The 13,232-nt window shown below is 40.7% G+C and overlaps 1 protein-coding gene across 2 annotated transcripts; it reads left to right on the forward strand.

Moving 5' to 3' along the window:
* The first annotated feature begins 1,555 nt into the window (after positions 1 to 1,555).
* LOC117825478 (interferon regulatory factor 4-like) lies at positions 1,556 to 12,232 on the forward strand. Of its 2 annotated transcripts, XM_034701347.1 has the most exons (9): positions 1,556 to 1,655; positions 1,822 to 2,027; positions 2,654 to 2,840; positions 3,173 to 3,249; positions 4,185 to 4,323; positions 4,416 to 4,517; positions 7,634 to 8,008; positions 8,971 to 9,083; positions 10,685 to 12,232. In XM_034701347.1, exons 2-9 carry the CDS (start codon positions 1,830 to 1,832, stop codon positions 10,844 to 10,846), a joined length of 1,353 nt encoding a protein of 450 aa, XP_034557238.1. In that variant the 5' UTR covers positions 1,556 to 1,655; positions 1,822 to 1,829; the 3' UTR covers positions 10,847 to 12,232. The 2 variants fall into 2 exon arrangements, with proteins under 2 accessions (XP_034557238.1, XP_034557245.1); XM_034701354.1 differs by having other exon boundaries at positions 1,625 to 2,027.
* The last annotated feature ends 1,000 nt before the right edge of the window (positions 12,233 to 13,232 follow it).

Consider the following 13,232-nt stretch of genomic DNA (forward strand, 5'->3'; position numbering starts at 1 on the left):
CAATATGACTTCTAATGTAGATGTAACCAAAAACTGATAATTTCCTGTTTGTCTTTTTAATTATAAAAGTAACATAACCATATGAGCTTAATTTAAAGTATTAACAAAAGAATATGAGCCAGACTGAAATGCATTGCAATACAGCCCCAAATAGTTGATTTTAACATAAGCAACACCTCTGATAAAGCAAGTAGCCAATCATAGTTTAGGATTTTTGGGTGGCCACCCCCCAGCTTTGTCCCTGAATATACTTAGTGCTTATACTGAAACTTCTACCAACGTGTTCAAGAGTTCATGTAGGCTACTTTCTATTCCATTCAGTGTGTCTAAAAATAAAGGTGTACTTCACAGCTTAAGTTTTACAAATACAGATATTCAAATGTTCATAAAATAGGATGCATTATCACAGATTTAACCACAACAGCACATTATTTTAAATGATTGTTGTTTTTCTTGACATGCTGAAACACTACAATATTTCCATAATGCCCCAGAAAGTATGTTAAGATGTTATTTATCAATCTTTATAAAGTATTCACAAATGAGCCGCTTCTGCAGAATGAGTAAATTCTGCTGTTGTAATTATATTTTATTAAGCTTTTAATCACAGCACTTCTTTTTACATGTTTCAGAGTGAATAAAGGATCCAGAGTATTTATGGACCCTGCTTGTAAAAGTTAGAGTTCTCAATGGGAACCATGTTAAGAACCTGAAGAACAGGTTTAACATTTTTGACTTAACTTTAATATTTCTCTTTTGTTCTACTCACCACTTCTTCTACACATCAAAGAGAACAAAATACACCTTTTAATCTATTACATCTGTAAAACAAATATTTTACAGGTATAATTCAAATTCAAACATACTGATTTATCCAAGCTGATCGTAGCTTGCCATGTTAGAAAAAGATCATTTATCCCTTTTTTTCTTTACCATGACTGTAATGCACTTTTTCATTCAACTTCTGTAACTGGACGCTTCTCAAACACTGATAACTGTCAGGATTCAATTTTATGATTTTACATTTTAAAGCTCCTCATGTTGTTGGAAATCGACAGACTGTAGATACTGTACTCAGTAAACAGCACAGGCCCATTCTATGCTGTATTGTAGTTTCTCGTTAATTGGCTGTTTATAATAATCTGATATGGTAAAGTTCGGAGTTATTGATCACTTCGGTTCCATATAATCTTCCAATAACAGGGAGAAACGACGCGCATCACAACAGGACTACTCTGAAGATTCTTTTCGTAAAACGTTATCATTTCAAAGAATTGTTTTCGTCTTCGTCTCATGATCTTTCCACGTGTGCGGGTGTGTGGCACTTGTGTGTGACTGACGCCGACAGGGTTTCCCCCGGTGTCTTACTGGAGATCTACCGCTGTGCGCGCTGATAAGCTTCACAGGAGAGAGAGTGTGAGAGAGAGAGAGAGAGAGAGAGAGAGAGAGAGAGACAGAGAGAGGAGAGAGAGAGAGAGACAGAGAGAGGAGAGAGAGAGAGAGAGACAGAGAGAGAGCAGGTGCGTCTTCCTCCTCAGCATCCACTGCTCTCTGACCCCGCCCCCCCCGCTGCGCGCTGGTGGATTTAAGCGCTCCCGCCGTAAAGATGAGGGCTTTCTGAGTGATTGATTTCAAAAGTGGCTCCAGTTTCACAGGTAAGAGCTGCTCCACGCGCTTTCACGGCGTACAAGCAAGTCTGCGTGGGTGATCAGTGGGTTTAGAGAGTTTTCTAAACGTGGATAGCTTCGGCAAAAAACTTTCACAACATACACATCATCAGCTCAGTGAAACTTTGACAGGACTTAACTGGACGTGTTGCAGGCGCAGAGATGAACGCAGATCTGGATTACGTGGGCTCCGGGAGCAGCGGGAACGGAAAGCTTCGTCAGTGGCTGATCGACCAGGTGGACTGCGGTAAATACCCCGGTCTGGTGTGGGAGAACGACGAGAAGAGCATCTTCAGGATCCCATGGAAACACGCCGGGAAACAGGACTACAACCGGGATGAGGATGCCGCGCTTTTCAAGGTAAAACAGCCTCCAGTGTTCATTCAGGAGCGTCAAATATGGGACTGACAGATGTACAGACAGTATTCTATCTGAAACAAAGAGAGAATGAGACTCTATATTTTTTATTATTAAATTCTAGTCTCTTTAAGATTAGGATTAGTTTTCTCTATACAAACATTGGCCAAAGTTTGTCATGCATGAGGTGTATTTTGCACGTCCAAAATGTATTACTTGCAAGAAATCTGCAACTTAAATCGGGCTGTAACATGTTTTCACTTGCCAACCAAATTATATTATCGATACTGGTCACTTTTTTGTTGGTTAACGTTCATGGGGATTTTTTTTCTTACGTTTTTGTGTCCAAACAGAACTAGGAGCACTGCAAAATTAAAATCCTGTTATAAAAGACAAAAAAAAAAAAAAGTATTCACGTTTAGCTTACACAATTTGTTGCAAATAATTGACCTATCTCTCAGTTTATCGATCACTACCTGTTGACATAGTCATTTTCTATGTTGAGAGCATGCCTGCGATGCTGGGAAGTGGAAACTTCTTCAAACTATATAAAATTCACATTCTGGACTGTGCAGATTATTTTAGTCACGAAGCACATGGGTTACATCGTCCCCGTGTTTTGCCTACAGGCCTGGGCGCTGTTTAAAGGCAAGTTCAGGGAGGGCATCGACAAGCCGGACCCGCCAACCTGGAAGACCCGCCTCCGCTGCGCCCTCAACAAGAGCAACGACTTCGAGGAGCTGGTGGAGAGGAGCCAGCTGGACATCTCAGACCCTTACAAAGTGTACCGTATCATCCCTGAGGGCGCCAAGAAAAGTAGGTCCAACCCCAGATACTCCCTTATCACACCATAATGCTTTTTTAAACGGATGTTTAGGTTAAAATATGAATGCATTAAGAAGTGAATCATACAGATTTAACTCTTGAAGTTTGTGGGTGAACTTTTTTTTCTATGGTTTCACCTGAATAAGTTGGAAACTCTGTGTAAATGCCTCCAATGATTGCTAAAAGGTCACTGACTCCTCACTCCTGCAGTGAAAAACCACCATTGAAGGTCACACTGCATGATGTCAACAGATGTGGACTTCTCTGTGCAGAGTTGAGTGTGCGTGTCTGATTTGTTTTTTTTTTGTGTGTGTTGCATTCAGGACCACGGCAGGAGGACAGTCCTCTGAGCCCAATGAGCTACCAGGTGCACCCCTCCTATCCCACCCCGCAGCCTCAGGTGATTTCCATACACAGGAAAATGAAAGGGGGGGCTTGAGTGTGTGTGTGTGTGTGTGTGTGTGTGTATGGTGTATGTGTGTGTGTGTATGGTGTATGTGTGTGTGTGTGTGTGAGAGAGAGAGAGAGAGAGAGAGAGAGAGAGGCTGAATGTGAAACAGAGACATTGGATGAGAAAGCATGCATAAGCTTTGCATGCATGAAAGATCTCACATACACATACCGCATACGTCACCATGGTGACACACAGGTTATGAAGATAAACTGTATTAATACCTGATGGGAAATTCAGTGTTTTCCCTCAGGTGTTGAACATGTTACACACACACACACACACACACACACACGCACGCGCACGCGCACACACACACTCACACACACACAGGATCTGGTGGACATACACTAATAGAGAGATGTCAGAGGAGCTGTGCACCTCTCCAGCCACCAACCCAATTTCCAAATCTTGGTCCAGAGCAGGACATAAGCTGGCGACTGTATGGTTAATAAGACAAGTCAGTCCCTAAGGATTGGGCTACTAGTGCCTCAATTATTAAGATTCATCCTCAGATTCCTCTAGATGTTTCCTTAAAGACTTGGAAACTCTTGCAGGAAAATGATCACACGTCTGTGGACCTTGTTGTACATGCATATGATGTATGGAGTATATTTATTGTTCTACTATTGTATGTGTGTATATATATATATATATATATATATATATATATATATATATATATATATATATATATACAAGAAAGAAAGGCAAAAGCTGTACAATTTAGAAATCACTACAAACTCTGAGCAGCACGTCAGTTTCATGTTCTTCACTGGAGCCAAGTTGAATCACATCATTATGTTTTTAAAATGTATAATTCTATTAACTCTGCAGCATAAATGTATCATGGTGAACTGAATTGTGTGTGTCTGTGTCTGCAGATACCTCAGTACATCCCCACAACAGAGTGTAGCTGGAGGGATTACTGTCAGGAGCTGCCCTCCCTCCCTGAGCTGCCCTACACCCAGTGTCCCTGTCCCCCCCGCAGCCTGCCCTGGCAGAGCACGTCTATGGACAATGGTAGGGTATTCAACATCCATGCACAACTGTTAGCCTCCTTAGTTTGTAGGTGTGTTTGTGTTCTTGTGTTGAGCTTTAGTCTATGTGTGCAGGATACCAGCTCAGAGCCTCCATCTACTCGTACAATCCTGCAGACAGCCAGCCGTCACCTTTCACTCTGGACTCCAGCATCAGATCTGCAGAGGCGTTCTCAGGTTAATACTTTCACTTCACTTTCGATTTTTTTAACAGCACATCCTGAAATCAAGAAGAGAAAGGTTAATGTTTTTCCAAGAAACACCTTAAAGTAAGACCCAATATGGCTGCAGAGTGAAAGTTAGCCCTCAAACTGTAGAACGAAAAATATAGCAAATATTTTTCATAATGAAAATATTATATCAGAAAAAGCAAACAGGGCTTTTTAAACACTTTCAAAGCACCAATAGATTCAAAGCCGTGGAGTTAATTGGATGACACTGCTGTGATCATTCAGGACGGTTAATGGGGTTAATGTCTCCCAAGCTGAAAAAGTACACATTCTGACCTCATGAGGGCGCTGTAATTAAAGTATAAAAAACAATAGCAAATAATTTGTTTCTTACGATCGCTGTTTGAAACTTTACCACCGTTCACACCAGCTAAACAGGCTGTTTATTTGCGCAGTCTGTGCCCCACCTGCTGTAAGCGTAGTTTAACTGTCCCCAGATTTAGTTGTTTAAGAAATGAATTACAGCAGCTTTAAAAGAACTTGGAGGAATGGCTCCAGGGATACTTAATACATGGCTGGTCTACTTTCAAGTACATATGAAGGGAAGAGATATTTGAGAAGTACTTTTTAGCAATTAAAGACTGGACTGATGGATGTACTTTAATGCAAAACCTTGAAACACAGGTCCTCCAATCCTGAAAGCTCTGAACAAGGAATGAAATGGCCATAACTTACAAATACCAACTCTATAACCTCCAGTTCCATTTACAGTTTAAACTACATTTTCAAATGAGAGTAGCTTAAGCAACAAACAGGGCAATCGAGGAGCGCAGGCCTATATCGAGTCAAGTGAACAGTCTTAGCTTAGAGATATAAGACTTCTCTAACAGACCTGTTTAGTACGTTTCTAAACTGATGTTCATTGTTTGAGAGTCAAATCTGCTGTTCAAGTACTTTTTCATGAGTCAGATCAGCGTCTATTTCAACATTTGAATGGCTCATCCAGGTCTCATGCTGAGACAGATTGTTAGTTCTGAATAGTCGTCCTTGCATCAAAGGAACGTCAGAAATGAACAGAACTTACTTGTCAAATTGAGGCTCGAATAACTTAATATGAACTTGTGCTTGAGCAGTAACTGAGCTAGAAGTAAACAGGTTATATCAGCACAGCTGCTTGGGTCCAAAATATTTGTCAATGACGTCTTCACGTGGGCCCTCAATCATGTCGGATCTAGCACCCTCAAGACCCTTAAACTGACAAACATTTGGCTTCTTACCTCGATGAATGAGCAATAATCAAAACATTGGTCCATAGATTTTTACGGATCAAACAGTCATTGTATTCCAATATGTCTGCCCCTGCTCAAGGTTTCTGACTGTTAAAGGAAGATTGTTTTTGCTATTGTTACCAAGTGCTTGCATGTTGGTAAATACATTTAGATTCAAACACTAGTCTTAAAGGTGACATATCATGCAAAATGGACTTTTTAATGGTTCTCTACCTGAAATATGTGTCCCTGGCATGTCTACAAACCCCCCGAGAATGAAAAAAATCCATTCTGCCCCTGTTTTGATTTCTTCACCTTTCTGTAAATGTGTCTGAAACGAGCCATTTCAGACTTCCGTGTTTTTGTTACGTAACAACAATATCCGGTCTGTCACGGAGTCAGAGCTCGGAGCTTGTTCAGCCCATAGACTGTATAAAATAATACTGAATCCCCCCTCCGTTTTTCATTACCTGCACAAATGTGTGCTAACAAGGAGCTTAGGAGGGAGGCATGCTAGTTGTAGGCTGTCTTAATAAACACAAAGGTCAGTTTTACTCCCCACGTCTGCAGATTTGAAGATCTAGTGGAGGATTTTTATTTATCATGGATAAGTGCTAGCGCTAGTTAGCATAGCTACATAGCTACATGTCGTAGCTGTAGCTGTGTACCAAGACACACGTCGACATACTGACAAATAAAACAACAAGAAACACTAAATCTGTGACCAATCCTTCAGAAAAGGTCCCGCTGCCTTTCTGGCAAAGGTCGGTTTACTCCCCACGTCTGCAGATTTGAAGATCTAGTGGATGATTTTTATTTGTCATGGATAAGTGCTAGCGCTAATTAGCATAGCCACATAGCTACATGTTCATAGCTGTAGCTGTAGCTGTAGCTGTGTACCAAGACACACGTCGACATACTGACAAATAAAACAACAAGAAACACAGAATCTGTGACCAATCCTTCAGAAAGGTCCTGCTGCCTTTCTGGTAGAGGTCGGTTTTACTCCCCACGTCTGCAGATTTGAAGATCTAGTGGATGATTTTTATTTATCATGGATAAGTGTTAGCGCTAGTTAGCATAGCCACATAGCTACATGTTCGTAGCTGTGTACCAAGACACACGTCAACATACTGATAAATAAAACAACAAGAAACACTAAATCTGTGACAAATCGTTCAGAAAGGTCCTGCTACAGGCGCCTCTCCGTCAGGATCAGATTCTGGATCAGATTCAGAGGGTTGAAGTAGCGTGATCTGTGAGCAGCCGTGTATATTCAGCCAACATGTAAACATTAGATCAACGTGCCGGAGAGCCGAGGCACATCCACTTCCTGAGGGGGCGTGGTCAGAGAGAAAACAGAGTGTTCTGAGGAGGACTGAAGAAGAGGGTTTTTCAGGCAGACCAAAATCTGATTTCAAAGTGTTTTTTTGAGTATAAACTTTAAAGACATGTTTTGGGGACCTCTTAGACCAATATATATTGATGAAAAAAGTGTGATATGTCACCTTTAAGATGTGTTACTGGTCATGGTTAATGGCTGTCCATCAATGAATCTGGTTCTGCTCAAAGTTTCTGCCAGTTTTGGAGCCATTTTTCCTTTACACTGTTGCTAGGAGCTTGTGACATTGGTCAAAAAAGTGTGGTTTTGTTATTAAAGGTATTCAGTCCAATTTAGATCTGCTCTTTGTTGTAGCTTTTGTTGATTTGGGCTGTATAAATAAAACTGAGTAAATAGAAATGGATGATATTGCACATAAATCAAACACTTTTCAGCCCTGATTGTAGTTTTTGCATCAAAATGTGACAAAAACATGTCACTGACCTGCTTCCTTGTCCTCTTCTCCTCCTCCAGACCTTCGCCTGCATGTCTCCGTATTCCTTCGCGACACTCTGGTGAGGGAGGTGACTGTCTCTAGTCCAGAGGGGTGCCACGTTGCTCCATGTTCCCCCGAGAAACCCTTCCTGCAGTCTGGCGGTAGTGAGGTGGTCCCCCTGCCCGTGGACACTTTGTCAGCCCAGAGGAGAGCAGACGATTGTCCCCCGAGTCCCCCGTCTAGTCTGGAGAAGGGGGTGTTACTGTGGATGGGCTCAGACGGACTCTACGCTCGCAGGCTGTGTCAGAGCAGAGTGTACTGGCAGGGAGGACTGTCCCAGTACGGAGACAAACCCAATAAGCTGGAGAGAGAAGTGACCTGTAGACTCCTACACACACAGGACTACCTGACAGGTGAGACAACACCAAACAGATGCAACTAAGTTTAATTTCCTAACTTTCCTCCAAGGTTTTGTTTTGTGTCATTGTGCATGATTTGTTAGTCTTCAAAATGTAGTGAGTTATAGAACCAAAAGTACGAGTGAATCGTCAACTCAACAAATTCACCTTTCAGAAGTTAAAGCATGAAGAAAGACTCAAATAAATGTGTTTTCTGAAAACATGATACCTGAGTATTGGTGCTATTCCAGTATGATCCTTTGTTACTTTAACAACATGTTACTGTTTACAAAGCCCTTTATTATTAAAAAGAAGAGGTGGTGAATATTGTTTAAGAACAAAAGCCAAGCTTTGCAGGAAAAGCAGTCTCAAATTTAGTTTTTGATAAATATATCTTGTTAGACGATGAAAAATTCTGACGCTGGCGTTTGATGTATGAAGTTTATTTTTAGAGCAGCCATCTTCATATTTTTTTGTCCAGATGGTTCAAAGTTTTTCAAAGTTTTTTTATTACTAAAGAGGCATAAACTGGAGTCTATAGCTAACAGTAAGGCAGCATATCTGAACTTACAGCTTGTGTGTGTGAGTCTGAACTCTCTGAGGAAATCTACTGCTCATTTACTGTAAGCCCCTTTGAGATAAATGTCATCTAAGACCAAAACTTGAGAAAACGAAGCCCCTCAGAAGTGTACAGAAGATAAAAACTGTGGTAGACAAACTCTTTCAAGTAGTATTTCACGATGAGGCAACAGTCACATGACTTCTTCACAGCCACCTCATCCTCGCCCACATGCTAAGACAGAGCCAGCTGTGTAAAAGTCTGACAGCTAATTGTATTTGCATACGTGGTTTGAGCAGGACTTTCCATTCAACCTCCCCAAAGGTCACACTTCTTCAACTGAAATTCTTCTGAAATCATTTGAATCTACCAGTTTACGTTATTAACTGTTCCATCTTGTCTCCTTCCTGACGATCAGAGATCCAGAGCTATGGGCTCCATGGTCGGCCGCCCCCTCGTTTCCAAGTCATGCTGAGCTTTGGAAACGAGTGTCTGGACCCGCAGAGACAAAGACGCACCCTCACAGTCCAGGTGATCATCCTGTCCTATTTCATCCTCTCATTAGTAAAATACACACTTTTTTTTTTGCACTTCATTGAAACATAGTACCCACTGAGAAGGTCAGAGGTCATATCTTCAGAATCATCTTAAGATTTGGAAAGGATGAAAGTTTGAAGTGAGGTTCAAAAAGTGAAAAGTAAGATTTTAAAGTCTGTGAACTTTTTCAGAGTCATAATGTTTAAGTTCAGTTTCTGAACGAGTGTCAGAGACATGCTGGCTACAGCTTATATCCCCCTAACTTTCATTTTGAAAGAACCAAATATGCAAACTCAGCTTTGGATGATGGGAGTTTTTCTTTTTTTTAAGTTTCTATTTTTAGGCTTTTACACCTTTATTCAGAGAGGGTAAGACAGAAGATAGAGCAGGAAACTGTGAAAGAATGAAGAATGAAATGGGGTAAAGGGCTTCAGTTTGAGACCTGGGCTGCCCGCTTCCAGGACAAAAGCCTTTGTACATGAGCCAAGTGATATGACTACAAGGCCCAAGGATAATGGGATTCTTTAGCAACATTTTCAATACAGTAGATCTATAACCGGGACACATAAAGACGCAGCCAAAACAAACCAAGAGGCTTTCTTGGTTAGTAGTAAATCGCATAGGGTCTAATAGGGTTTGTTTTCACCCAAAGATCCTAGGAACTACTTCTCCTGAAGAAAAAGTTTCCTCCACTCTTGTACTGTCTGAGTTTTAATCAACATTTCAAGATCTACAAATATTTTTCAAATGAGCCACCCACATATCTTCCATTTCTCCTTTTCATGACTGACTACAGAACAGCTAGGACTCCCCGTAAAGCCATGGAGTTATTTTTATGTAATGAAACAACGATAAACATGCAAGGGATTCAAATTGAACTGCTGTTGATTGTGAGAATAGGTCATTAAGTCATGGCTATGAGTCCTAAACCTCTCAGACATGTTCAGTGTTGCAAGCCACACATCTGATTTTTGTTCTTTTGCATGGTACTACTCTCCAGCTGAGAACTGTGCAATTTAATTCAGGCTGCATGCACTGCATCCTGGTACATGTAGGCAAAATCAGCATATACCCAGTCAACACAGCACTGACAGGATTGAAATGGGAATTAAAACATCTTCCAATTCTTAGCTTTGCAAACAGTCTTTGACAAAAAACACCAAAGTCCACCTACCAGCAGTTTTTCTCAGAACCTTTGACCATCGATCGTGTGACCAACATTTTCTAATGTCATACTGTCTCCACGACAAATGAAGAAACTCAATGCAGAAAGAGACCACGAGTAGCAGCTGGTGAAAGCTAGATTTTGAACGTTTAAGTGAAGATTTAAAGATATCCGACCATAATGAAATTACATGAACACATTGTTTCTACAAACTAACAGCCTTTCAAGTGTCATGTTTATACTTTTAAATCCTCTTTTTACTTTTCTAACTGTATTGTTTAAACCAAACATAGACCCTTTTATACTTAAGAATAACAGTTTTGATAATCTGAGACTGATTTGAGCTTTTAAAAGGCTTTAACATCTGACAGATGAATGTTGACAGTTTAAAAGGCTTCCACTCACCCGTCCGACCCTCCTCGTGTTTCAGGTGGAGCCACTGGTCGGCCGGCAGCTCCTGTACTACGCCCAGCAGATGGGTGGACACTTCTACCGCAGCTTTGAGCACCCAGGAGTCACAGAGCACATAAACCCCTCTGAGGACTACCAGAGAGCCATCCAGCACCACCACAGCAGCAGCCTGCAGGAGTGACCTCAGGAGGGTCAAGAGACTGTAAAAACTTTGAGACCAATTTCAATCTGAAGAACCAGAAACTAAGACGAGAAACAGGACAAACTTGGACATTGTTGTACGAAACCTGGAGGACATTTAGAGTTTTGCAGTGTGTGTTCTTGAAACCAAAGTTGTAGTGTTATGTTTATTTTATTTTTGTATTTAGGATATTTTGTGTGTACTAGGATTATATTTCATACTGACTATGCAAACTGACAGCTCAGGTGATTGTACTGTAAAAAATGTGGTGAATTTTTGTGCCTTAAGAGGGATAGTTAAACAGTTTGGTAACTAACCTTATTCGCTGTCTTTCTTGAACTTAGATTAGAAGATCCTTAACACTCTCACAAGTTTATACACAGCAAACATGAAGCATGATAGCCTAGCTTAAGCCAAAGACTGGGGACTAAGGTTGAAAGGCTTATTCCAAAGGTGACACAATCTGCCTGATAGCACCTCTAAAATACTCACAGCTCAACACGTTAAATCCACACAAAACCTACGGGACCAGAGCAACAATTTGTTCTTTCATTAGGATTTTTTAAACATGAATATTTGTATGGCCCAAAGAGTTAAATTCTGCAGAGTCTGCTGGTGGCCTGGACACAACTCAGAGCCAGGAACAGTAACAAAGAAAACAAACCATGCACAGAGAAAACTGAAGTCTTGTGCTGCATGGGTTTACTGTGTTACTGTAACGAGTGTTTAATCTTTTAGTCTTTAAATTAATGAAAGAGTAAAACGAAAAAGACACTGGGAATTTGTAATCAGAGTTTTCTAAATCCACACAGACTCATCCCTATAGATTGATTGTATTTCCCCATTAGCTGTGAACCTCAGACCGAATATTAGCATTTGAGCTATGTTGCTAAGGTCCGGTGTAAAGCCTGGCACCTAGCACAGTTTGAAAGAACAACAAGCCATGTGCCGAATCTGCGCAAGATCTGATCACTAACATTGTAAATGCAGATTTCTTTGCCTTTAGAGTAAGCTAGGTTGGTTGTAAGCTCAGCAAACTTAATGCTAAAGGTCTAACAGCAGCTTCATATTTGCAGTGAACATGTAAGGGTGGGGAGGATTTTCTAGCTTCTACTCCTCTTTTGAATACGTTCAAATCAGTTGCTGTTGGGAGACACTATCCTCACCTGTGAATAAGTGATGAACAACGTTTGGTGCCTGGCTGTGTTTGTCTGAGAAACTCTCAGGAAGCTGATTTTAGATAAGCTTGTACCAAATATATGAGTTACAACGTGTTTTTGAATGTGTCAAACATTTACCCTGAGAAAAAGTGAAGTGAATGAAGTTTTTCCTGTACAGAAGAGCACATGTCTTTTGTAAATAAACAATAAAAGGCTTTAAAGTGAAGACTGGCCACCCCTCTGTCTTACAGTGTGAGCTCTCTGGTGAGCGTTCAGCACACAGGTTGTGTCTGTGTGTGTTTGAACAGGAAGTGTTGTTCAGATGCAGGATGGGGCTGGTTAATCAGACTCGTCACTATCACAAACAATGTGATGACATCACGAGAGGAGGGGAAAAAGAGAGGAAGAGGTCGGCCACGCTTTCCGCAGCGTACAGAAGAGAAAGCCTTCCTGCATTCTGCTCACAGATTTCTGTCTGTTTCCACTTCCATGGAAAACAGTCACCAAAAACCCACAAAAACATTTATCACCGCCGCCAGACGATTTACAAGAAGAGCAGGGAAGATATCATCACACGATAAAGACTACTGGTGAAAAAAATCAGTCATTGTTCTTTGAAATCCAACATCTAATGCCCTCTGAGCAGGAGGACAGACTGTAAACACAACGTCAGAGCTGCAACTCATCATTATGTAATGAATCAATGCGTCAATGAAATGCTTTTGATTGCTGGATTAATTGTTCAGTTCATTAAATTGGAAAAATGATTAGATATATAGACTTTTACAACCTCACGGTGCTCTGGATAACATCTTCAAAGAGCTTGATTCAAATTTACTAAACAATATTGAAATGTTTTCATCTCATACGGAGTCATACAAAATACAATGTGAAGTGAATTCTGTCACCTGATCAGCCAAGGGCACAATTATTTTAAAAAATGAAAACAAGAACTTGCAACAGTATGACAATAAGTATGAAAAAGTCATCGAGGGAAACCATGAATGTCCTGCACTCACTGTCCTCATTCATGACATATTCTATCATTTTCTTTCTCAGTGGACGGCAGCACTGCAGGTGATGGAGAAAGGGAAAATAAAAAATTGAGAAACAATGGTCAGTAGTAAAAAAAAAAAACAACCCTTGTAAATATGAATAACCAGAAAAATAGACTAAAAATAAAAATGTTTGGCTGTGTCACTGACTTGTTTTTTCTTCTTCTCACT

The sequence above is a fragment of the Notolabrus celidotus genome, chromosome 2 (genome assembly GCF_009762535.1).
Source record: "Notolabrus celidotus isolate fNotCel1 chromosome 2, fNotCel1.pri, whole genome shotgun sequence".
In the NCBI taxonomy this organism is placed as follows: domain Eukaryota; kingdom Metazoa; phylum Chordata; class Actinopteri; order Labriformes; family Labridae; genus Notolabrus; species Notolabrus celidotus.